At 38.4% G+C, this 26,781-nt stretch overlaps 1 protein-coding gene across 4 annotated transcripts; it reads right to left on the bottom strand.

The window, feature by feature from the left end:
- Window positions 1–848: 848 nt before the first annotated feature.
- On the bottom strand, window positions 849–26,524 carry klhl28 (kelch like family member 28). 4 transcript variants are annotated; one of them, XM_078562315.1, is made up of 7 exons: window positions 26,411–26,524; window positions 26,238–26,296; window positions 25,560–25,730; window positions 17,322–18,220; window positions 10,757–11,200; window positions 7,953–8,161; window positions 849–5,436 (listed from the first exon to the last, which is right to left on the bottom strand). In XM_078562315.1, the coding sequence occupies exons 4-7, from the start codon at window positions 18,218–18,220 to the stop codon at window positions 5,273–5,275; spliced, it is 1,716 nt and encodes a 571-aa protein (XP_078418441.1). In that variant the 5' UTR covers window positions 25,560–25,730; window positions 26,238–26,296; window positions 26,411–26,524; the 3' UTR covers window positions 849–5,272. The 4 variants fall into 4 exon arrangements, with proteins under 4 accessions (XP_078418441.1, XP_078418439.1, XP_078418440.1 ...); XM_078562313.1 differs by lacking the exon at window positions 25,560–25,730; XM_078562314.1 differs by lacking the exon at window positions 26,411–26,524 and having other exon boundaries at window positions 26,238–26,371.
- Between the last annotated feature and the right edge of the window lie 257 nt (window positions 26,525–26,781).

Genomic DNA, 26,781 nt, shown 5'->3' on the forward strand with positions numbered 1-26,781 from the left:
CACCACCAAGAGTGGCTCAGTAACACCTCTTCTAACCGAGCCCTAAAGGACTGGACAAACACGAGGCAAAATCCTATTTAATCTCATCCTCACTAATTGTCACAGATGCATCTGCCCTTGACAGTATTGGCAGGAGTGTCCAACCCACTAAGCATACCTCCTAATGTGGTACTATCACTGTGCCTCACTCTCTTTTGTTACCTTTAAGCGAAGGGGCTCAAGTGCCAAGTAACATTCATGCCTCAAGTGCTAGGCAATAACCATCTCCAACTAGAGAGCACCCCGTTTCCCTTAGACATTTCAATTGCTAAATCCCCCACCATCAACATTGTGGGGGTTACAATTGGCCAGAAATTAAACTGGACCAACCACAAATACTGTGGCTACAAGAGCAGGTCAAAGGCAGGAGTAACTCACCTTCTGTCTCCCCAAAGACTGCCCACTACAAAGTATGGCAGAGGTTGAGCTAGATTGTTGTCAACATGCATGTGGAAACTGACCTCATTTTTGGATGGCATTGCATGGGGCAAAATGTAAATGGTGGGGAATTCTCCACTAGAAAATCACTAAGGTTGCTTTACTTTAGGAGATCTGAAATTCCTTTTCATGTGCAGTTTTAAAAACCAGTGAAATGCAAGTAATAGTAAAGTACCATGATCTACTCAAAAAGCTCATTAATCTTTACATAGCTATAAAATGCACCGCTCATATTTGAATGCAAAGTTTTATTTTAGTCAAGCCACCAACTAGACTTGCATCATCTTGTACTGAACATTTGGCAACCAGTGATACCAAGCCAAGGAGTTGATTAAAGTGGAAAGGGAGAAATGCAAGAAGACACTCTAGAAATGTTTTTGTATGTTTATTTAATAAACCCAATGAAATACTGTAACAACAGTATTTGACACAGCTGTACCACATGAAAGCGCATGAAATCTGGACACTAAGAAAACTGAGCTCAAATGATAATGTGAAATAGTCCTTCAGCACTTTTGTTCATATAACAAAAAAAGAGCAGGCAAGACAATTGTCAGACTGTAAACAAAAGATTCCTGCCATTTGCAGGTACAGAGCATATAACTACATACTCCAATACAATTTAACATTTAACCATTTACAATGTCATTCCCTCACGAGTCCGAATACAAATAGTTTTACCTTACCGTTCATTTACAAAGATTGAGTTTCACTCAAAAAAAAATATACTAGTCTGGTTTTGCTAGCGGATAGCACTGAGTATAAGGCAGTTACGAAAAATAATCCAGTTCTTCAAATATGAAGTTAAAAGTTAAGGCAAGCTATGAAATCAGTAATGACTATAGCCAAGCCTCTGGCCCTTTTCAATTTACAATTAACTATCATTTATAAGCTTTCCTAATTATCCAGCGTGTATCATCATAATATAAACTGAAGTGTTATTTTAGGCCATTCATTAAAAAGTTCAAATCTTTCAATTTAAATTGCAAATACTGCAAATGACTCCACCCATCAGAGATTTCACAAAGGTTTGTGAGCATGAAGATCAGATGTGTCATTATTTTCATAAATTTGATAATTAAATGAATGGAACAAATTTGGATATGGTAAAGGACTGATGAACTATTAAGAGCTAAACTATCCAAACTGTCACCCTTAGTTACAATAATCTAAAAAACAGAACATCTGTAACGTTTTGTTAGTGAAGTAATCAATCAAAAAATACCAAAATTGTTCATTTGTAGCTTGCTTGGATGTAAGCCTCCCACTGTGTCCAAGACATAGGATCATTAACATTGCATCCAATTACATCCCTTTCCATGTCCATTTTTTCAGCAAAAAAAATTTCAAAAGAAGAAACACAGCATATAGAAACTTAATAACACACCAATAGGTTGGTAATTTGTAGTATCCAAAAAATATGCTGTGTACATTTCATACACCACTGGTCAAAAAGGAAAAAACTTCCCCTTGGTATGAAAGATCAGGAGATGGGGCAACCTCGATCACAACAAATGATTAAAAAGTTTTCATTCTAAAAATACATTTTTAGGTTATGACCAATATATACATATTTTTAAAGTATCACGTCTGAATTGATTGCATCACTCTGAGTATTTCCCAAAACTAAAGACAAGTTTTGATTTGTGCACAATGTCCTTTTAGTAAATGCTCATTTTTGCACTTGTAATCAACTTATCAGGTACTGAAATTTCTTTGTATACCAGAACTGGATAATTCAGGAGAGTATGATGCTAACAAAATTCTCTAATTTCATTGTGAAAGAAGCTGAAAGCCATATTTATAAGTTGGAGAATCAAGGGTACTGCAAAAGCGACAGTTGCTATACCCTATTAACAGGTTGCTTACGGAGTTTATTCTGCGACCCAGTAAACCAAGTAATCAGAAATCTACCCCAGAGGCTAAATGATAATGTTCCAAGTTAGATCTATTAAATTATATAGCAAAATAGAAGCTTGACATATTTGACATGCCAGACACCAGAATTTCAGAATCATTGCGTCACAGCTCAAGTTAAATTGTTACTGAACTCGTGGAAGGACATAATGTAACAAAAAAAATGTAAACTGAAACATTTCCAACTATATTGTAGAGCAAGGAGACAAATATGTTAAATTACAATTGGATCTACACTTTTCATTATAGTGTAAAATCTACCCTTTGCACATCCTTTATACCAAATAGAAAATGGAGTTTTTTTCAAAAATGTGTATCTTTTTAAAAAAAATTCTTGTTAGTTTTGGCCAGTTATATTTGAAACTATAACAATTTTCTCAAATCCCATCACTGACAGTAATTATTGCTATAACATCAGCTACTGTCATCAAAAGTAACACTTGTGCCACTAAACCAGCAGGATGTGTCAGTTGCCAAGCCTCCGGGACTACGCTTGTTTTGGTGGGCTTTGCTAGTTTATTTACTGTAGGTTCAGTGTACATTAAATTACACTGTCATTTGTGGAACAAAATGCATGTCATCTTGTTCTACTTTTATTTGGAAGTATGGAAGGACACGGAGAGATGCAATTTTATATCTACACAAGGAACAACACAAGTGTAAATTTAACTGTACACACTTCACTGATAGATGCTATATTTACAGAGCACAATGGTAGTTCCATAAAGCAATCCATCCTTTAATTTACATAAGTATAAATTACACCTAATAAAAAAGCCATATAAAAATGTTATTGCACCATTTTATTCAAAATACCAAACATTTGAAGCCTTCACTCTCAAGGTCTAGAAACTTCCAGAGGGTTAGGATAGAAACTAACTACAGTAGCATGATTATTCAGCGTGATCTGAAACACTAATGTGTGTACACAGACGTGTGTTCATGCGGTCTCAAACCATTGACTTTTCCAATCAGAACTGAAATATACAACTTGTGTACAAACATTGTGCTGGCACTTTGCTGATCTGGTAAAAACATACTAACTGTAGCTGTAATCAAACTTCTGCCAAAATTACGCAAATTATTTTTTGCAGAATAAGAATAGAGGAAAAGCTGCAGTATTTTATAGAGAGATAATATTTGTAATGTTTTTAAATAGTGCAGTTTGTTTTCACAGAGTTTAGCTATCAATAAAAAAAAAATTATTGAGGTGTATCACTAAATCATCAGTTTGGTTGCTTAAAATTCCTTGGCAGAACCTGTCAACTCTACAAATGTGCTTCCTCTGCTGGAACATATTTCAAACCTCAGTTAATGTCTAACTTTTCTTGCATTACATACTTCAATATTTTCCTGTATTTCGGCATAGAGTACATTCTAAACAGCCAAAAACAAAAAGTATTTTTCATGCAAGATACTGCAGCTTTGAGATGAGAATGGAAAGTGACACATTGATGTTGTAGATACAAAAGGTAACTTGGCAGTGAATGTAAAAATTTGGCAACAAAAGTTAACAAAAAGAGGTCCACACACACATTGGCAGTGATGAAATCATATATCATGTAAAGCAGATGGTAACAATGAACAGCTGAACTATTAACCCACCTTTACAACGTTAATCACTTCAACTGGAGTCTAAAAGCATCAAGGTTAGGGTTCAAAAAAGCACTGAAAACTCATTATACAAACTATTCCTTCACTCCAGCTTTGATTGCTCAGAGGTACATACAAGTCCTACTAACAAAACCATTGGAGTAAAAATATTCAAAATAATTCATGAGCAGACATATTACAAAATAAACATATGCAATATCTGTGTCCTGAATCCTAGGATAGCACCAGTTACTAAATCTAATTATTCTCCCTCAACAGCAGCTGTAGAATATTACAAAGGATCACATCAACAAACCCAACACCTGCTCATTAGAGCTGAAAAAAATGGCAGTTACAAATTTTGAAATTTCAGTACTGATTAAAATAAATCATTGAAGCCCATATTCAAAGTCTATTAAGTAATTATCTAAAATCAGAAATGGTGTTCCTATGCTATATGTTCTGCAAATACAGGCTTGTAACCAGAAGTTCAGAACTTCAAAAACTCATTAGCAAGCTATGAAAGTACCAATTGCAACTTCATATAACCCAATTAAGATCCCTTTTTAGCTATACATTTCCATTTAGTCCCTTTGAATAACAGATCAAATATTAAATATTAACAGCTGATCTTATTATGGTTCTGTTTTCAGATTGTCAAAGGAACAATCATACACAAATGTTTGTAGCATGTTACACATTCCTATTAACGGATCATTCCAATCCTAGCTATTACATAAATCACATTACACAATACAAGCAAGCACACAATGGGAAGTTGTACCGAATTCAAAAATTGAGTTACAGATATGCAGCCCTTAAGTACAAATTTTCTTACTGTGAAGCACTGATGTTAAATAGAACACGATAAATGCAATGGACATACATTGCACAAAACAGACATGGACTCTTCAAGTTGCATACATACAATGGGTTGATTATTGGTTTTGAACGTGTGATCCTTTATGATTAAAATGAGGAAGGATGGAGGTAACAGCTAGTTAAAATGGAGGGGAATGTTTATAAGGTGGAAAAGCTAGAGCTCTGGTTAGCCCTGGCTGTTTCAGGCAACAGTTTTTCTTCCCCGCAAATGTACAATCATACAATATAACCAATTCGATCGAAAACATGAATGAAAACTTTCTGCGCAGTAAAAACCAACAGTAGCAGCCAAGTTTCTCAGTAAAACCCAACAGATTGAGGAGCTGCACAGTTTCAGCATAATTGGTCATCTTGCCATGCAGGGTTTATTACCACAGTACATCCTTCATAATCAAGTCAACTGTCAAAATGCAGTCAGCCCAAAGTTGCATCGGCATGACAACATGCCAGCAAAGTCTGACCAGGTATCTAAGGTTGGGTCGTACCTCTGCACCATATTCAGGTATGATGACCCTGAGTGACCTCCCACCACATAGAGGTAGTTGTCTACAATGGCTGCACCAACTCCTGTCATTGGGAGGAAATAAAAATACATTTGATCAAAACAAACTCTAAAACAGATGGAACAATAAAACAAAAGTTGTACATTTAAAAGATTTGCAAGGTAATTACAGAGTTGCAAAAACTATGGAGTAGCGGTAATATGGGACTTTAATTATCTTAAGAGACTGGCATAGTAATAGTGTAAAAGGAAGAGTTTCTGAATTGTGCTGAGGAGAATTTTCTGGCCAGTATGTTTCTGGCCCAATGAGGAAGGAGGCATTGCGAGATTGATTAAGCAGATCAAGTGTCAATTGGAAAAACATTTAGGGAACAGTGATTATAGTATATGGTTTATGGTAGCCTTGGAAAAGGACAAGATGCAGTCTAGAGTAAAAATACTTAACTGGAGCAGGACCAATATCAGTGGGGTGAGAATGGATCTGTCCCAGGTAAATTGGAATCAAAGATTGGCAGGCAAAACTGCAATGGAACAAAGGCTGCCTTGGTTTGTGTACTTTCAAAACGCATTCCCACAAGGAAGAAATGCAGGGCAAGCAATGCCAGAGCTCCCTGGATGACAGAAGAGATAAAGTGAGATGAAGCAGAAAAAGGTGTGTATGATAGATTTCAGGTTGATAATACAAGTGAGGACCAGGCCAAACACAAAGTTCAGAGCAGAAGTGGAAAGGAAATAAGAGACAAAGAGAGAGTATGAGAAGTGACTAGCAGCTAAAATGGAAGGGAATCCAAAAGTTTTCTATAAAAAGTAGGGTAGTGAAAAGGAGGGGCAGGGACCAAAAAGAGGACATAGCCCCTCTGCCTCCATGCCTATCTGAGGTACTAAAGTACCTCGCATTTGTCTTTACCAAGGAAGAAGATACTGCGAAAGTCAGTGAAAGGGGAGATAGCTGAAATGCTGGATGGGCTAAAATTAATAAAGAGTAAATATTAGAAAGACTGACTGTACTTAAATAGTTGAGAAATTACCAGGACTAGATGGGATGCTTCTGAGAATACTGAGAGAAATAAGGGTGGAAATTGCAAAGGGTACTGACCATAATCTTCCAATCCTCCTTAGATACATATTAGAAGACTGGAGAATTGCAAATGTTATACTTTTGTTCAAAAAAATGGGGCAAGGATGAACTCAGCAACTGCAAGCCAATCAGTTTAACCTCAGTGGTGGGAAAACGTTTAGAAGTGATAATTTAGGGCAAATATAAGTCACTTGGACAAGCGTGGATCAATTAAGGAAAGCCAGTATGGATTTGTTAATGGAAAATCCAGTGGAACTAACTTGATTGAGTTTTTTGATAAAGTAACAGAAAGGGTGATGTGGACTTCCAAAAGGCATTTGATAAAGTGCCACATAACAAATTGAAGACCATAGAATAACAGGGAAAGTAGCAGCATGGATACAAAGTTGGCTGAGTGACAGGAAACAGTAATGGTCAACAGCTGCTTTATGGAGCTGAGGAGGTATACAGTAGGGTTCCCCAAGAGTTCGTACAAGATCCACTGCTTTTCCTGATACATATTAATGACCTAGACTTGGGTGTGCATGGAACAATTTCAAATTTTGCAGATGACAAAACTTGTAAGTATTGTGAACTGTGAGGAGGATAAATGTCAAGAGGGCACAGGCTGGTGGAATGGGCAAACAAGTGACAGATGAAATTTAATGCAGAGATGTGTGAAGTGTTATATTTTGGTAGGAAGAATGAAGAGGGCCAATATAAAATAAAGGGTACAATCCTAAAGGGGTGCAGAGAGAACTAGGATATGTGTATACAAATCATTGAAGGGGGCAGGACAGGTTGAATAAGTGGTTAAAAAGGCACATGAGATCCTGGGCTTTAAAATAGAGGCAGAGAGTACAAAAGTAAATAAATTATGAACCACCTTTATAAAAACACTGTTTTGGCCTCAGCTGGTGTACCGTGTTCAGTTCTGGGCACTACAGTTTAAGAAGTATATGGAGAGGTGCAGAAGAGATTTACGAGAATGATTCCAGGGATAAGACACGACAGTTGTGTAGTTAGATTAGAGAAGAAAAGGTTAAGAGGACACTTGATAGAAATGTTCAAAGTCACAAAAGGGTCTAGACAGAGTAGATAGGGAGAAACTGTTCCCATTGGTTCCCAAGAGTTGAGAACAAGAGGACACTGTTTTAAGCTGATTGGTAAAAGAACCAACGTGGAGCGGTTCTGATCTGGAATGTATTACCTGAGAGTGTAGTGGAGGCTAATTCAATTGTGGCTTTCAAAAGGGAATTGGCTAAGCTCCTGAAGAGAAATAATTTGCAGGGTTACAGTAAAAGGGCAGGGAATTGGAACTAGCAGAGTTACTCGTCCTGAGAGCTGGTATGGACATGACAGGCTGAAGGTCTCCTTCTGTGCTGTGACCATTCTATGATTCTCTCTCACAACTGTAACAATTTCATTAAACCATAAATTATCTTTTAACGAAATTGAAGAAAAACTGTATACATCAATTGTAGTCATAAGACACCATCTGGGACTACGTAAAGACTCATTTACCTGTTCTAGGATCACTCATCGGCCTGCATAAGGTCCACTGATTTTGATGGGGTTCATATCTCTCAACACTTTGCAAGTGTGACACACCATTGTGTCCACCAACGACAAAGATGAATCCAAGCATCGAACCAACACCGAAGTTAATTCTTTTATCAGCCATTGGAGCCACCATCTCCCAGGAATCTTTGCTTGGATCATAACGCTCCACACTAATTTTACAATCAGAAGTAAAAAACATATAAGTAGTTCAGATTCCACTTGCTCCATAAATGACAAGGATCGTGTACAAGAAACTCAAATTGGATAACAAGTACATGGAGCTCCCCAAAAGACTAGTTCAACAGTTTAATAAGCACAGCCGATTTCAAAGCTTTAAAGTAAAAAAGGATGGAGAGTGGAGAATGAAATGGCAGTGTAAAACTTTTAATTCCCCTATCAATTTTTCCATTTATTCATGATCTCCTGAAGGTAGTGACTGATGCTAGAACATTTCATAGATGCCAGAGGCTCTTTAGAACTTGCACGTTTGAGCCCAGTTAGCAAGTGATAGCTTTTTGACTATAGAGGATGTCATTAGTTAGCAATCAAGCAAGAGAACCGGATCAGATTTTCTCCCCTTCTTTCTAACCCAGGGAATACAAAGGTTAATTTTAGTGCCCCAACACGTCTTGGCTAAGATCAGCTAATTCCGCAGATGCCAGAGATCAAATCAGGATCTTCCTGAACTGTATAGTTCAGTATTGCAACACAAGGTTACATGTCAGGTCATCAAGGGAAGGTCCCAAATATGTTTTATACGAGAAACATGATAGTCAAGTAGTTCTATCGACAATGTATATACTATTAGCTTAGATAATTCCTTTCAAAGCTTAAGTTGCGTATTTACAAAGTTTCAAGATCAAAAATATAGTCATCACTGCTCTAAATATGGAAGTTTGCAGTTAAAATACTTAATATTTTATTCCTCCATAAATTGCTCAGATCAAATATATTTTGTATCTTAGTATCCACAGTTTTAGCACTCAGGGTCATCCAAAGGAGAATATTTTTCCCCTTGAATCCTAATACCACAAAAACTGAATCCAGAATCTTTTCAGTAAACAGTAACTCCTTAGTCCTTCTCATTGTATGGGGGCTTTGGGCAGCAGGTCGGGGTTAGTTTTACAAAAAAATTTCCAGGTGTTTAAAACATATGCACAATCATACATAAACAAAATGTAAGTATTTAAACATGCTATCAGGAAAAACAGAACAATTTCAAAGGAACTTTTCAGACACAACACTGTAGAAAATAAGGCTAAAGAACAGGGATAGAATAACTTAAAGACAACATTCTGAAAGGTGTCAGGATTTTAAGATTAAAAACTCAGTTTCAGGTTTATAAATTTTATATTTTTGGGGAGGGTTTTTCTACTTTAAAAAACTGAATGATATTAGTGCTAGGCAAATTTCTACTTTCCCAGTTTTTGGCAACCAAAGCATCAATTTCAAGGTCTCAGATGTACAATGCAGGTCTATTGTCTCAAAATATCCGTTAAGTATAATGTAAGAAATGTATCATGAATTTTCCTTTTTTTAAAATGAGCTATGTTTAAATTGATCTAGCGAGATTGCCAATTTATTGCTAAATTGTGGGCAGTTTTGTGTTCACTCAGACTGTCTGCATTTAAACCGAGATCCTAGAAACAATGAGTAATTTTGCATTCATTAAAGAACATACAATTTCTGTGTTTTGTATAGCAAAAAATCAAAACGTCAGGACATTCGACAAATAGGAATTATGTTATTAAAAATGATGTCCAGTCATTTACATAAAAAACCATACCTGCAATTTTTGGCAGAAACACTTGGTTTAAAAAAATCACTGTGGAAAGAAATTACATTCCAGCCTGTTCTCCATATTTAAATTGGGATCTAATTAGTTTAAATAATGATCAATTGTAGAAATATTTCTGTACATAAAATTTTGTGCAATATTTCAAATTGCAACAATTTGGTCATTAGAAAGGCAGGCAAATTTATTTTGCCCAAGAAATTGGGTACTACGCAAACTACTGGCCTCCTGGGGTTTAACATGTGGAAATTGTTTCTATTAGTTATTTCATTATTCTTTGAAAAATCCAAAACTTAAAACATTTAAGATCAAAAAGGTCACAAAGTAATCTTTTGTTAGAATGTGAAATGTGGTCGATTAATTTCTGAAATTTGGGAAGTTTTCCAAATACTACTACTTGGCACAACAAATGCTCCCAAGTAACAGTATTGTAGTCTTATTTCAAAAGTTCATCATTAGGTTTGACCACACAAGTCCATCTGATGACTTAATCAGTGAAGATATGACCTAATAAAGGACAAAATACAAAATTTAAAGAACAGAAACTTGGGAGGTTTTATTTCTGACACATGTGGAATTAGCTAATCTCAGGTCAGCATGGGCTGTGCAGGGTTTCCATTCTTGTTCACTATTCAATAATTGCTGCTCAATAAGATTGAATGAGATGTGAAGGGCCAAGACAAGATGAATCACCATGCAGAAATTTGTGGCAAGCAATCACACATGAAGAACCACCAATTGGGCAGTGTACAGAGGGACTACCGGTGCTGTAACACAGCAAGGCTCAGCACCTTCATCAGAGAGAAAAATTTGGAACAAAATAAGAGATTTTAGTTTAATGAATTACAATACATTTTTTGAAATTTCTTCTGGGAAGTTCCTACTTCACTTTCAAAGTAATTGTATTTGTTGAGAGCAAATGGAAGTTTAAAATACTGTATCCTATGTAACAAAAATTATACAGTTTTACCTGTTCATGTGAGCAGGACCATATCCTCCTATAGCATATATCATTCCGTCTAAAACTGCAGCTGCAAAACAGCTTCGACTTTTCCCCATAGGTGCAACTGGCTGCCACTTTTTGATTTTAGGAATGTATTTTTCCACAGATTGTAAGTAGTTCTCTCCATCATAACCACCTATTGCATACAGTTCGCCTGCTAATACTGCCACTCCGAGAGTGCTTCGACACTCATTCATTCTTTCTATAGATGTCCACTTATTTGTCTCCGGATTCCAACCTTCCACCAAATTCTCATGCTTCCGATAATTGATGCCTTGCTGAATGTGGGTTGCAATTCCTCCTACGACATACAGTTTCTGATCGACAACAGCAACTCCACATTCATAGCGTGGACTACTAAGTGGTGCCAGACCTGTCCAGGAATCTGTCTGAGGGAAGTACATCTCCACACTGCAGCAGGGACGGAGAAAGAAAAAATGGAGTTCAGCTTACAGCAACATTTATATATTGCCTTTAGGAAAATGTCTCAAGACAATTCACAGAAGTGTAATAGACAAAAATTGATAGAGACAAAGGAGATATTAAGACATGAGTAAAAACATGGTCAAAGAAGACAGAGAGAGACACAGCGAGAAAGAGGAAACAAAACAGACAGAAGACAAAGGAGGCAGGGACACACACACACACCCCACCCCCTCCTGGACAGTCACACCAAACCCAGAACTTTTTCTATTGAATATACAACAACAATTTGCATTTATCTAGTGCACTTAACGTAGTAAAACATCCCATGGAATTTCACAGGAGCATTATCAAACAAAATTGATCAGCCACATAAGGAGATACTAGAACAATGACCATACTGGTCAGCTTAGGTAGAGAGGATTAGGGAGGAAATTTCAGAGCTTAGGGCCTAGGCAGCTAAAGACATGGCAACCAATGCTGAAGCGATTCACATGAGGCAAGAATTGTTTGGACAGGGATCTATGGCTTATGGAATTAGTGATAGTTACAAATGACAAAGGGGCATAGCCATGGGAGAATTTGAGAATGAGAATTATAGAATTGAGGCATTGCCAATAATAGGTCCCCAAGCATGGGGTGAACAGAGCTTGTTGAGAGTTAGAACATGGGCAGCAGAATATTAGGATACAGGCAGCAGTTTGGATGAGCTTAAGTTTCTGAAGGTGGAAGAAAGGCTGGCTAGGAGGCAATTGGAATAGTCAAGTCTAGAGGTAGAGGTAACAATGACATGGATGAGCGGAGGCTAGGGTGGAGTTAGGCAATGTTATGGTGGTAGAACTGTGACAGACAACTCAGGAGTGATAGATGAGCCTACAAAGAATAGCTTCAAATGCAAACCAACTTAATATTCTAAACATACAAGTCTAGTACTGTGTAGTAGTCAACAAATACTTAATCCAGAGGACCTGTGACAAGCTTTTTTTAAAAGAGGTTCCTGCATGAATGGACACCCTCCATGGTGCTGAGCATCATATTAATACAAGCTACTAGTCCCTCGCTCCCTGTAACTATTTTTCCTTTTATCACAACTACACCTCAAAATTTAGGCCTGGAGCATAACGTGGACTAAAGGAAGTATTTCTATTGCATGCCTCAGGTTCCTGAAGTATTGTGTTGAGATCATGCATTTTTTATGCCACAAAGCTAACTTGCATTGGTACTCTGTAGTCAAAAAGACGAAAGCTCCTGCATCAACATGGTCACAGGGAAATGTGACCAAGCTGCATTTATCACCACTAGGACCCCTGGATATGGAGATGGGAGCAGGCATCCTGAGAAATCCCTGCTGAAGGTGTATGGAAAAAGCAGTGCACACTTTTGAAAAAAAAAATTTGGCATCTCCAACAATGGATTTATGGAGCTTACAAGCAAATGGTTGAGACAGAAAATTAAATGTAGCAGCTGGACTATGCTAAAGCATCAAAAAAATTCTCCATTTCAACAAACTGATGGAACACCAGTCAAACAAAACAGGACTGATTTAGTATCATAGCACTTTACTACACATAGCCAGCCAATCCTGTCTGTTATCTGGTGTTATCTAGGAGCTAAAATATACACTATTAACGGAGGAAGTGATTTACTTATATGAACTCTTTTTTTTATTTATTCGTTTGTGGGATGTGGGCGTCGTTGCCTAGGTCAATATTTATTGCCCATCCCATTGCTTGAGGGCATTTAAGGGTCAACCACATTGGTCACATGGAGGCCAGACCAGCTAAGGACAGATTTCCTTCCCTAAAAGGACACCAGTGAACCAGATGGTTTTTTACAACAATCAACAATAGTTTCATGGTCATCACTAGACTTTTAATTCTAGATTTTTTACTAAATTCAAATTCTACCATCTGCCGTGGTGGGATTCAAACCAGGCTATTGCCCTGGGTCTTTGGATTACCAAACTAGTGATAATACCACTACGCTACTGCCTCCCATAAGCTTTACTTTTCTGATGTCTCAACCATTTGCTTGTAAGCACCATAAATCCATTGTTGGAGATGCCAAAAAAAAATTTTCCCAAAAGTGTGCACGCTTTTTCCACAGGATGCCTGCTCCCATATCCATATCCAGGGGTCCTAGTGATGAAATATGCAGCTTGGTCACAGTCCTTTGTGACAATGTTGATGCAGGAACTTATGACCATAATTCCAAATTCAACAATCTGAAAAATATAAATATAGCCTTCCCTTGACACACTGATTTTTAGTGTCATCATGGATGCAATGCTACTTTTACATGCTCTCAAATTTATTATTTTTTTTTAAAAGAATTTTTCAGCTTTAAAATGCTCAACAAAAGTTATGGCTGCATAGCTAAAAATAGTAAACATAACCTTTTAGTGCTAAGTCTGCTACTGATTCATTTCAATGAATGTATCACCTCCTTAACATGCATTAAACCTGCTGTTCTGGAAAGCAATTGCTATTAATAGTTAGTAGTACAGGGCCCTTTTTTTTAAAAAAAAACTTACAAAACCTCAGGAACACAATCTTCAATAGCCGATTTTGTGCAAGGAAGTGTGGATTGTAAAATTATCGATTACTTCATGGCACATGCAAGCTGATAAGGTCAGACAGAGCATGAAATACAATTCAGATATTTTGTGAAGACCTCAAATGACATACACAAATGAATTCCATTTAGCCCCTTATGTCAATAATCCAGAAACACCAACATTCCACTGTTCCTTCAATAATGCCTGGTCCTTGAAATAGGCCCGTGAAATTGTGGTATTTCTGTTTTGTTAAAACACTCTCCTGTCCCCTTCAACCTCACCTCTAACAATTGCGAGGAACTCATGAACTTCTTTGTCACTGGATTGTCTCAATCTTAATCAACTGCCTCTGCCACACCCCTCCCTTCCACAAGCCTACTTGGTCAAACTTCCTTTAATGCTCCCCCCTGCCCTAGTCCTGAACTCACATCTTTATCTGGTTTCTTTTCTATCTTTACTCATGCTCTCTGAGCTTACCTTTTCCAAGAGACCCACCTCCTGTTCCTCGATCCTATTCCCACGTAACTGATCATACAACTTTCCCTCCTGGCCCCCATGTTAATCAATAATGTACACAGTTCCCTCTCTTCATATGCTGTACCTCTCTTTAAACTTGCTATCATCACCCCTCTCACCCAAAAACCAACTCTTGCAAATTATCATCCCATCTCCAACCTCCCTTTCCTCTTGAACGTGTGGTCGCCTCCCAAATCCATTCGCATCTTTCCTGGAGCTCCATATTTGAATCCCTCCAATCAGGTTTCCACTCCTGCCATTGTACCAAAATAACTCTAAAAGTTACAAATGACATACTCTGACTGTGACAAAGGTAAACTTTCCCTCCTCATCCTTCTGGACTTGCCTGCAGCCTTTGACACAGTTGACCACACCATCCTCCTCTAACCCTCTCCACTGTTGTCTAGTTGGGTGGGACTGCTTTCACCTGGTTCCATTCTTATATAATCATGGCTAGAGAATAATTTGCAATGTTATTTCTCTTTCTGCTCCTCCACTATTACCTCGTGTCCCCCAGGGGTCTATCCTTGTCTCCTTCTTATTTGTTATCTATGTCCTTCTCTTTGGCGACATCATCTGAATGCACAGAGTTAGTTTTCACATACACACTGATGACACCCAGCTCGACCTCATCACCGCTCTCAATTCCTCTACTGTTGCTAAATTATCAGGTTGCTTATCCAACATCCAATACTGGATGAACAGAAATTCCTCTAATTAAGTATTGGGAAAACAGAAGCCACTGTTTTTGGTCCTCACTCCAAACTCCGTTCCCCAACTACCAACTCCACCCTCTCCCTGGCAACAGTCTGAGATTAAGGCTATTTCCACCCCCCTAACATTGCCTGACATCACCACTGTCTCAGCTCATTTCTTGATGAAAATCTCATCCATGCCCTTGTTACATCCAATGTACTCCTGGCTGGTCTTCCACATCTTACCCTCCATAAACTTGAGGTCATCGAAAATTCTGCTGCCCATGTCTTAACTTGCAGCATCCCATTCCCCTATCATCCCTGTGCTCATTGACCTACATTGGCTCCCGATCAAGCAATGTCTTGATTTTAAAATTCTCATCCTTGTTTGCAAATCCCTCCATGGCCTTGCCTCTCCCTATCTCTGTTATCTATTAATCTATTAATCTATTCCAGAACCACAACCCTCCGAGATATCTGTGCTCCTCTAATTCTGGCCCCTTGTGTTCACCCAATTACATCATTGGTGGCTGTGCCTTCAGTTGCCTAGGCCCCAAACTCTGGAATCCCTCCCTACACTTATTAACCTCTCTAGCTCAGTTTTCACCTTTGTCACTCCTTAAAACCTACATCTTTAACCAGGCTTTTGGTCATCAGACCTAATATTTCCTTATATGGTGCCATACTTTGTTTTATAATGCTCCTTTGAAGTATATAAGCCGTTGAACATTTGATTTGGAATTTTCCAATAAATAATTAAGCTCAGTTTTCAAAATATTGTTGCTTTTTGGAAATAATTTTAACATTTATGGGTTACAAGCAGTTGTATCTTCCTCTCCCAGAAGAAATATTGCCAGTTTTTGAAAATAGTCCAAAATGGCTGTCATTCATTTTGCATCCAAAGGCGTCTTAAAAGTAACATTTATTACACAATTTGAACCTTCAGGCATGTCCATTTTTCAAAGGTACCCTAGGACCAAAGGCTGATTACTTAACAAGACCGGTTAATAAAAGTTCTAGATAGAATAAATAAAGTATTTAAGGATTTGTAACAAGTCTAATGTTTGCTTAACAGAAGCGGTATCGATGAATTTCATTTAAAACAAAATGAATCAGAGGTATAGAAGGTAACTTACACCATTCCAGATATCCGCTTCACGTATATAACTACATACAACTACAATACATAAAGTTAATGCAGGTTTGATAAAGGTGAATGCACACATGAATTTCAACACCTAGGGGCAATACTGCTACCAGCAAGAGCACATTTTATCTACATGTTGGGCAAGCTAGAGAGTTCATGAGCAATGAAATTTGATATTTCTCAGCCTGATAAATAGGGAATGTATTTCCATGATTAGACCTTCCATTCATAACATGGGTCTGTTTACAAATAGAAAACAGAAGTCACGACCAGAGTGGAAAAACAGAATTCTGTCTCAGTGAACAGATACATTTAAATAGAAGCATCTTACAATGTTTCTGGTCAGCTGGATGTGCAACACAGACACCCATTATGATACAAGTGTAGCATAATTTCCATTCTGCACCAATACTAACTGGCAGTGTAAAATTCCATGGAGTCAAACATCACCCAGACGCAAAGGAGTGTGACTCCCCAAAGATTGTAACCTTGTACTGCACAGAATATACATTAAATACACAGTGTACACATTAAATACAGTTCAAACATGGTTTTACAAAATACTCAGGGAACACTTTTTAAATCTGCCCTACCTGCTAAACAGCAGGGACTCTCCCGTCAACACTAAAAAATTACATTTCTTGGTGTTGTGGGAAAGCACTTTGAGATAATCAACCTTTCCAAGACCAATAAAATGAGCTGGACTATCTGGTCCAGTCATATCTTTATTTCACAGATACTTCGCACTTGTGTTTAAAAACAGGAAAAGTTATGAGATATGTTTATAGCAGATTCAGGGAGCTACCAAATATAGCACCAAAGACAAACATATTGAGTCAATAAACATATCCTTATGCCAAGGACAATAAAATGAAGGGATGGTGAATAGTGCATACATTTCATTGCATGCTTCTGTACAGGCATTCTTATACAGCAGTATCCTAGCATATAATTGTATTATAGGAAAACATACACTACTGCATTCAGCCAATGGCTTGACAGATGGAGACACTGTACACAATGTGGAATGCTTATATTACATTCTATGATCCATTACGATAATAAGTGCACATCTACCAAAATAATACATACAGATAAAATGAGGGAGTTGCTGGATGTTTTCTGCACTCATTGTTTCCCCATTATCAGTATAAAAATAAGTGGTGCATGTTAATTTGAACTCGACCTTCTTACCTGTCTAAAGTAGCAAACAGTCCAGTTTTTCCACCCACAGCACACAATACTTTGGGAGCACAACGTGGCCGTGTCAATAACTCAGTCTGATGGGAAAATCTGTGCTCTGGCATAAAATGATACTTAAGTGCTTCATTTAGAAGGTGCTTGCAGGTATGTTCATCACGAATTAGCTGATTTGCTTCATATAATCTTGTTAGAAACTTCACACTTAGCAATGGCAATCGGACACAGTGCAACAGCTGAGCCAGATATTTTTGTCTTTCTTGTACATCATATTTAATCCATGACTCCAAAGCATAAAAAACAGACTCCTCAGTCACAACATTCAGACAGTCATTTGAAATTATTTCATCTAACTCTGTGTGATTCAGCTCAAAAAATTCCTCAGTCTGGCATACCTCTTCAAAATTCTGACAAATGTACTTGTTGGCAGCAAGGTACAAGTCATGGCAACCATAAGTTTCAGCAAACCGGGAAATGCCAATGCAGTTGCCAGGATCAAGCTGGCTTTCAAGGAATGTGCAACATTCCTTCAGTACTAGTTTCATTTGAAGCAAATTTGCAGCTGGTAGTAAAGATTCTACTGTATCTTGTGAAATGAATATAGTTCCTGTGTATGCATATTCCACAATAGCCTGCAAAGCAGTTTCATCTATACACTGGAATTCAACCTCAGAGTTTTCATTCTCTGACAGGTTTCCAGTAAACATGGCTTTAAAGTATGGGCTGATGCTAGCCAGCACCACCTTGTGGGCATGGATCTTGACATCCCCAACCCTGAGGATGATGTCGCAGAGCTCACGATGCTGCCGAAGAAGATTCAATCCCTGCAGTAACTGCTCAGAATGTGGGTGAGTCAGATTGGCAAGCATGTAGGATTGAGGGGACTGGTCCATCTGAAGGAGAGAATAAAAGATAGTTATCAGCACAAAATTTCCAACTGCAAAACATTTATCCATACAATATTTCAATTTAGCATGAAACATATTCACCACAAACAAATTCAAGAAAATAGATCAAGTTTTTATTTAAATAAAAACTGCTTCAAATAGTCTACAACTCTTCAAAAGAAAAAAAATGAAATTAGGATATTTAGCTCTTGAAAACAGTGATCCAAGGTACATTTTATGGTTACTAAAAGTCTTGCTGCCTATAATTATATAATATAAAACTACTAATAGATTAATTTCACATGTAGTTATTCAGGGATTACTCTCTGGTGAACAGTTCCTTACATATGGAAACATTTAAGGTGATATTTCAGGATACACAGAATAGATACATTCCAATGAGTCCGTGGTTAACTAGAAAGGTTAAAGATAGTATCAAACTTTAAAGAAAGCATATAATTGTGTAAAAATAAGTGGAAGGTCAGAAGATTGGACAGGGTAATAGAGGTTACTGGGTACAATCTTATAGCCATTACGGAGACATGGCTACAAGGAGATCAAAGCTGGGAACTAAATATTCAGGGGTATGTGACTTTTCGAAAGGACAGACAGGAAGGAAAGGGTGGTGGGGTAGCTTTGTTAGTATAAGACGAAATAAGTACGATTCCAATATCATTTCTTGTTTCAGAAGATTTAGAATCCATATGGGTGGAGGCAAGAAATAACAAGGGGGAGAAGACACTGGTGGGAGTAGTCTATAGGGGCTCTAACAGTAGCTATACTGTAGGACAGAGAATAACTCAGGAGATAATGAGGGCATGTAAAAAAAGCAGAACATTAATCATAGGTGACTTTAATCTTAAAGTAGATCGGGAAAATCCAATTGGCAGAGGTAGACAAAAGCAAGAATTCATAGTGTATATTCAGGATAGTTTCCTAGAACAATATGTTGTGGATCCAAACACGGGTCATGCTATTTTGGAATTGTTAATGTGTAATGAGGCAGGTTTAATAAATGATCTCAGAGTAAAAGATGCCCTAGGAAACAGTGACCATAACATGGTTGAATTTAGCATTCAGTTGAGTGAGAGAAACTTAGGTCAGAAACAACCATGCTAAGCTTAAATAAGGGTAATTAGAAAGGAATGAGGGCAGAGTTGGCTGGAGTGGACTGGGAAAGGAGTTTAGCAGAAAAGGCGGTTGATGGGCAATGGTAGACGTTCAAGAAAGCAGTTCATGGCTCACAACAAAGATATATCCCAGTGAGGGAGAAGGATTCTAGGAAGGGGATAAACCAGCCATGGTCAACCAGAGAAGCTAACGATTGTATATATTTTCTTTCAATTTGATACTATGTGGCAAAGATTAGTGGTTAACGATCAGTAAAAGCTTCTTTAAATATATAAAAAGGAAGAGAGAGGCCACAGTGAACATAGGCACCTTAGAGAACGAGGCTGGGGAAATAATGGGGGACCAGGAAATGACAGAGGAGTTGAATAAATACTCAGCTTCGGTCTTCATGGCAGAAGACACTAATGGCATTCCAAAAATACTAAATAATCAAGGGGCAAAAAAATGGGGGCGGGGGGGGGGGGAAATAAATACAATAACTATCGCCAGAGGAAAGGTACTAGGGAAACTAATAGGGCTGAGGGTCGATAAGTCCCCTGGACCTGATGGGTTGCATCCTAGGATATTAAAGGATGCAGGTACAGAGATAGTGGATGCATTGGTAGCAATCTTCCAAGAATCCTTAGATTCTGGAAAAGTCCCAGATGATTGGAAAACTGCGAATGTAACACCCTTATTCAAAAAGGTAGGGAGACAAAAAAAACAGGTAACTGGAGGCCAGTTAGCTTAACATCTGTCATTGGGAAAATGTTAGAGTCTATTATAAAGAATGTAATAGCAGAGCATTTAGAAATGCATAATATAATCAAGCAGAGTCAGCATGGCTTCATGAAGGGGAAATCATGCCTGACAAATTTATTAGAATTCTTTGAGGAGGTAACAAGCAGGATAAAGGGGAACCAGCAGATAATATATTTGGATTTCCAAAAGGCGTTCGATAATGTACCGCACATAAGGCCACCTATTAAGATAAGAGCCCATGGCGTTGGGGGTAGTATATTAGCATGGATAGAGGATTGGCTAACTAATTGAAGACAGAGAGTTGGGATAAGCGGGGCATTTTTGGGATGGCAACCTGTAACTAGTGGAGTGCCACAGGGATCAGTGCTGGGGCCTCAATAATTTACAATATATGTTAATGACTTAGATGCGGGAAGTGAATGTACCATCGCTAAGTTTGCAGATGACACAAAAATAGGTGGGAAGGCAAGAGGTGAGGCTGACACAAGGAGTCTACAGAGGGATATAGACAGGTTCAGTGAGTGGCAAAACTTAGCAGATGGGAGTACAACGTGGGAAAATGTGAGGTTATGCACTTTGGCAGGAAGAATAGAGGAGTTGAATATTATTTAAATGGAGAAAGACTGCAGAAAGCTGCAGCACAGAGAGATTTGGGAGTCCTCGTGCATGAATCCCAAAAAGCTAACATACAAGTTCAGCAGGTAATAGGGAAGGCAAATGGAATGTTGGCCTTTATTTCAAAGGGAATGGCGTTCAAAAATAGAGAAGTCTTGCTAAAACTATACAAGGCACGAGTTGGACCACACCTAGAATACTGAACAGTTTTGATCCCTTTATCTAAGGAAAGATATACTGGCATTGGTGGCAGTCCAGAGAAAGTTCAATAGGTTGATCCTGGGCATGGAGGGATTTTCTTATGAGGAGAGGTTGAGTAGGTTGGGCCTGTACTCATTGGAGTTTAGAAGAATGAGGCGCAACCTTATCAGGGATAGGCATGATGCAGATTTGAGGTTACAATCAGATCAGCCATAATCTTATTAAATGGTGAAGCAGACTTGAGGGGCCGAATAGCCTACTTGTGGCTCTTTGTTCATTAGTTCGTATGTATGTTTTTATAGAAAAGTCACAAGGGAATCTAGAATATTTCACAAAAAAAAGTCAATAATTCAAATGATAGCACTGAATGTACAGATCCACAAATAGTATTTTTTGAATGCATGCTGCTCTTTTATCTTGGTTTAAAATTGACATATGAGACAGTCCCCTCAATAATCCATTCACCTCTCGAAAAAAGTTATATGACTCAGTAACTTTTAAAGGCCAAAGCAGCCCACTTGATTAGCACCTCATCTATCAACTTAAACATTCACTTTCCATCACCATGCTCGGTGCCTGCAGTGTGTACCATCTCCAAGATGCACTGCAAAAACTTGCCAAGCCTCCTTCAACAGCACCTGTGACCTCTACCACCTACGAGGACAAATAAAGCAAGCACGAGAAGAACAACACCTGCAAGTTCCCCTTCAAGTCACACACCATCCTGACTTGGGAGTATAATCACCATTCTTCAGTGTCTCTGGGTCAAAATCCTGGACCTTCCTACCCAATTTTACTTTCACCACACAGACTGTAGCAGTTCAAGGTTCTCCACCATGTTCTCCAGTGCAATTATTGGCAGGCAATAAATGCTGGCCTCACCAGGGGCAGCCACATCCCATAAATGAATAAAAAAAGGTACAAGCAATTACTTCATCTATTGGAGAACTTTGAATGGGTAGTTCTCCAATAGGTCTTCCTTTTCCTCAGCTGAGGATCCCCCACCGTGGTTGACAGGCCCCTCAACCATGTCCGACCTATTTCCTGCACTTCTGCCCTCACCCCTTCCCTCCCTCCCAGAACCACAATAGGGTTTCCCTTGTGCTCACTTTCCACCCCACCAGCCTCTGCATTCAAAATATCATCCTCCGCCATTTCCACTGACTCCAGCATGATGCCACCACCAAACACATCTTCCCTTCCTTGTCAACTTCCCAAAGGCACCGTTCCCTCTGCGACACCTTCTCACTTCTCAATCACCCCCAACACGTCATCACTTCCCATGCAATCGCAGGAGGTGTAACACCTGCCCCTTTACCTCCTCACCATTCAAGGCTCCTTCCAGGTGAAGCAGTGATTTACTTGTACTTCTTTTAATTTAGTCTACTGTATTCACTGCTCACAATGCAGTCTCCTCTACATTAGAGAGACCAAATGCAGACTAGGTGACCACTTTGCGGAACACCTTCACTCAGTCTGTAAGCATGACCCTGACCTTCCGGTGGCTGGCCATTTCATTTCACCATCTTGCTTTCATGCTCACATTTCTGTCCTTGGCCTGCTACAATGTTCCTGTGAAGCCCAATGCAAGCTGGGGGAACAGCACCTCATCTTCCGATTAGGCACTTTACAGCCTTCTGGGCTCAACATTGAGTTCAACAACCTCAGACCATGAACTCTGTCCTCCGCTTTGAATTCCCCCGCCCCCACCAAAGTGCCAGTTTGTATCGTGTTCTCGTGTTTTTGCTTTCAGACAGTGCTAGCCTTTATTCTGCTATTAACACCTACTCTGGACCAAAGCTTTAGTCTTTAATATTACCGCTCCCTCTGTGTAGTGTTCGATGCTGTATTTATCAGTTAATCTCCCCCACCTTCAATTTGCTCCACCTGCCCCTACCCCTTTTCAACAGCATAAAGCCCATCACATTTCTACCTCTCTCTAGTTCCAAATAGGAGTCATATTGGACTTGAGATGTTAACTCTGTTTCTCTCTACACAGATACTGCCACACCTGCTGAGTTTTTCCAACATTTTCTGTTTCTATTCCGACTAGTCCTTGTAGCACCAGTTGGTTCAAACACTTTGCCTTATTTTAATTACAAAAGAGGCTAATTACAGGTTTTGAACAATTGACCACAAGTGGAATCATTTACAAGTAATACAAGCAGTGCAGTGGAAGATTAATTCCGATGGTACAGGCAACCTCAATGTTTCTTTCTGCCTTATACTAACTGCACTCAAAATTATGAGGCCAAAAAAAAAACAACCTGAAAAGGGCCATTAAAACACAAAGTTTTTTTAAGCAATCGCAAAACAAACTGAAACCACAACCCCTGAAAGCCTTCTAGCTTTCTAAAAAAGCTCACTACATTGACAGATAACCCCTTCCAGTTGAGCTCAATTATATTATATAGTTGCTATGTCCATGAACCTCAAAAGATAAAAATACATATTTTAGAGACAGGCACATTACTTTTTTTTTTAAAGGTAATATTTATTTTTGGAATGTGGGTGTTGCTGGCAAGGTCAGTATTTCTTACTTATCCCTAGTTCCTCTTGAGAAACTGGAGGTGTACCACCTTAAATTGTTGTAGTCCATCTGACAAAGGTGGCCCCGCAATGCAGTTGTTAAGTAGGAAGGTCCTGGATTTTGATCTAGCAACAACCAAGGAACAACAATAAATGCCCAAGTTGGGATAGTCTGTTACTCAGAGGGAAACTTGGAGATGTGGTGTACCCATGCACCAGCTGCACTTGTTCTTCTTGGTGATGGAGTTTGCAGCTTGAGAGTTGCTGCCGAAGAAACCTTGGTGACTTGCTGCAGTCCATCTGTAGATAGGTACACACTGCAGCCTGGTAATGGAGATTTAAGCTAGTGAATGAGGGTGCCGATCAAACATACTGCTTTTTTCTGGATAGTCCTGAACTTCGTCAGAACTGCTGCAACTGCATGGCGCAGTGGGTTAACACTTAATCCTTTCACCACTGGAGTATGGATTTGAACCAACTCATGTAAATGTAATCAAGGATTCTTGTTCATTGCAAGGATCTATCAAAATCAACTTAGGTGGTTTCAACCCAGTGTCTATTGTGAATTGGCCAGTAAAACTAGTTTGCAATCTCACTCAGAAAGGGCACAAGGATGGCTAGTTTGGGAAATGGAAGTGTCCCTCTGGTGCAGAAGGAGTGATCTAAGTTTAACATTGATACAGTTATCTAGAACTGAGTAAAGGAAAACTTGCTATGAATGTCACAGTGCTTTTGTTGACCCAGGGATGATTAATTCTAACAGAATTCCAGCAATCTAACTCGGCTATGGTTGACTGGGAAATATTCAATGCTAACAGAATAGTCTAAATAGAAAGTTCTTGCATTATTCAAAGTTCAACATCTCTCACTGTGATAAGCATAAAATTGATCAGAGAGAGAAATAAAATAAAATAGTGGGATGGCTGAATCTCTTCAGTAAAAGCGAGTCATTAAATAATTGGTCAGTTCCCTTGTCAGCTAATTGTTTACACTCAACGTACTGCAATGCAACAAACCAACAGTAAAATGAAAAACGGCAGATAGAAAGTATAAGGAAAGATGTCAAAACCGCATTAAGCAACCAGCTTAACTTTCCTAAACAAAAATAGAATAAGCTTCATATTAAATCTAGCCATATAAAAACAAAGACAGATGTATTATGGCAGCAAAAGCTCTTCTTCCCTGCTTTGAACTGAGGCCACCCTCAGAGGCTATTTTCGCACAGTCCCTTTTTCATGGTTTCACTATAAACTAATTCTATTTCCTTGCTCAGTTTTCATTTATTTTTCTTAAGTAAATAACCTTTTCAAAACCATTAATCAATTTAGCATTGTTATTGGTGGTTGACATTATAATCTCAAGAGTGATAGATACCCAAGGTGTCAAATTTGGGCAACCCGACAATTTTTCTTCTCCTTTCAAATCTTTGACATTGTTCTTCATCTCAGAGCACAAAAAAATCAGGGCTGGTTAATGGAATGCTTCATTTGCAACATTAGGCACAACTTCTCCAATGCGAGGGACACTCCCAAAGGCAAAATAAACTTCAGCTTTCACATTTTTCTACACATATCTATTATCTTCAAAGTACATTCATGACATTACTTTTACAATGTTACCATATTGTCACTAAACCTACAGCATTAGTAGCAATAGAATATATCTTCTATATTAACTTAAAATTTATCCAACCACAGCCTGCAATTTCAACTTAGTGTTGCACAGCTTAAAATACTTTCCCATTGCACAATTCAAGTTCTAAAGGAAAGAAAACTACATTGCAAAACTGATTTTTGACTACAGAACAAGTGGATGCTGGTTTTGAAATAAGAATATAAATGAAACCAGGGAACCATTAGAAAACATTACTACACAGAGCAATGACTGAAAGTTTGCAAAGAGATTTGGGAAACATTTATCTTTGAACAGCTCTACTCAGACCATTGTGGTATAATTCAGATTTATATCTACAGCCAGAATGCTTCAAGTAAAATGCACCTGATTTTAACTTTATATTTAAAGAGCTTCCTGTATCACAATATTTAGCTTTCATCATGCACCCAAATTAGCTTTTTAAAGAAAGTGAGCTGCGGTAGTTAACATTCAAAATAAGCATATAAGTATCTACCTGAGCTATTCAGGTAGATAGAATGAGTTTGTGGTTGATGATTGCCAGTTTCCTCAGTAAAGCAGTTTTGCCCTTTTAAACATTGGTTTCTGATTACAACATATTAGGCAGATTGTATCACTTGCGTGCCTTTGGTCGCTGCCTTTTCAACTTTGATGTTCATTTGAAAATCTAATGAGAAAAGTTTGAAGGAACGCTTCAGACCTCTGCTCGTTTAACTGCAGTTGCAAACTAAATTATCAGTACAGTAGGCTTTAGGCCATGAATCTGTATTAAATCAACCCAATTCATATTTATGTGTTAGACAAGAGTTTGAGGGTTTATCTAATTAAATAAGGACAATACTTGGAAATTATTTTGAAAGATAAATAGCTTCAAAACTTAAAACAAAAAAGTTCGTACTTTTTAATATGTATAACTCGCTTTGTGGCGTTGGTTTCATTCAAATGTTGAATTTATATTTTAAACTAAGACTAAACAAAAGACAGCTCACGTATAGACGTTTAATTTTGCAATCATATCCTTTAACTTTTAATAACTTAAACCTTCACCGGAGTTATCCATTAGATTAGGGGCCTGGGCCTGTTACAGATAAATCTCCGACATATCTATTAATAGCTGCATTTAATTATAAACTAATTGAAAATATGTGGAATGTAAAATGCATCATAAACTTACCTGATAGATTACAATAATAACCAGCCAAGAAGAAGATGGGCTAACAAATCCCCCAAAACCTATCAAACACAAATAAAAAACAGGTGGGGTGTGCGTAATTTCCGGCTAAGGTTATTATATTATCAAAACAAAACACGAATAACAGCTGAATGGCAGACCATAAAACATCTTACATGCTTAAAATCACAACACCCTCACATTTGTCCGAGTTTATGATCTAATTCTTTGCAATTGTAGTCAAGCCGCGAGCACCGAGCAACTCTGGGAATTGCAGTTTTCACGGCAGCTGCGTCACCTTATCAACGGCACTCTTTGAAACTACATTTTCCAGTGTGCATCGGGCACAAGGCGGGTGTAAAGCAACCGGGTCGGGGCGTTGACCTCTATTCACCATGGAAGCGTTCGGTATCGAAGGGTTCGTTTTGTTCACGTGACTTGGCTTGCCTAGTTACGGCCATTTTGATGGGAGTTTTTTTCAAACCCCGGGTTGTGAGAGAGAGTTAGAGAGCGCGCGCACGAGAGGCCGGGCGGGCGCTGGGTAGCA

The sequence above is a fragment of the Cetorhinus maximus genome, chromosome 18 (assembly GCF_964194155.1).
Source record: "Cetorhinus maximus chromosome 18, sCetMax3.hap1.1, whole genome shotgun sequence".
Classification (NCBI taxonomy): Eukaryota; Metazoa; Chordata; class Chondrichthyes; order Lamniformes; family Cetorhinidae; genus Cetorhinus; species Cetorhinus maximus.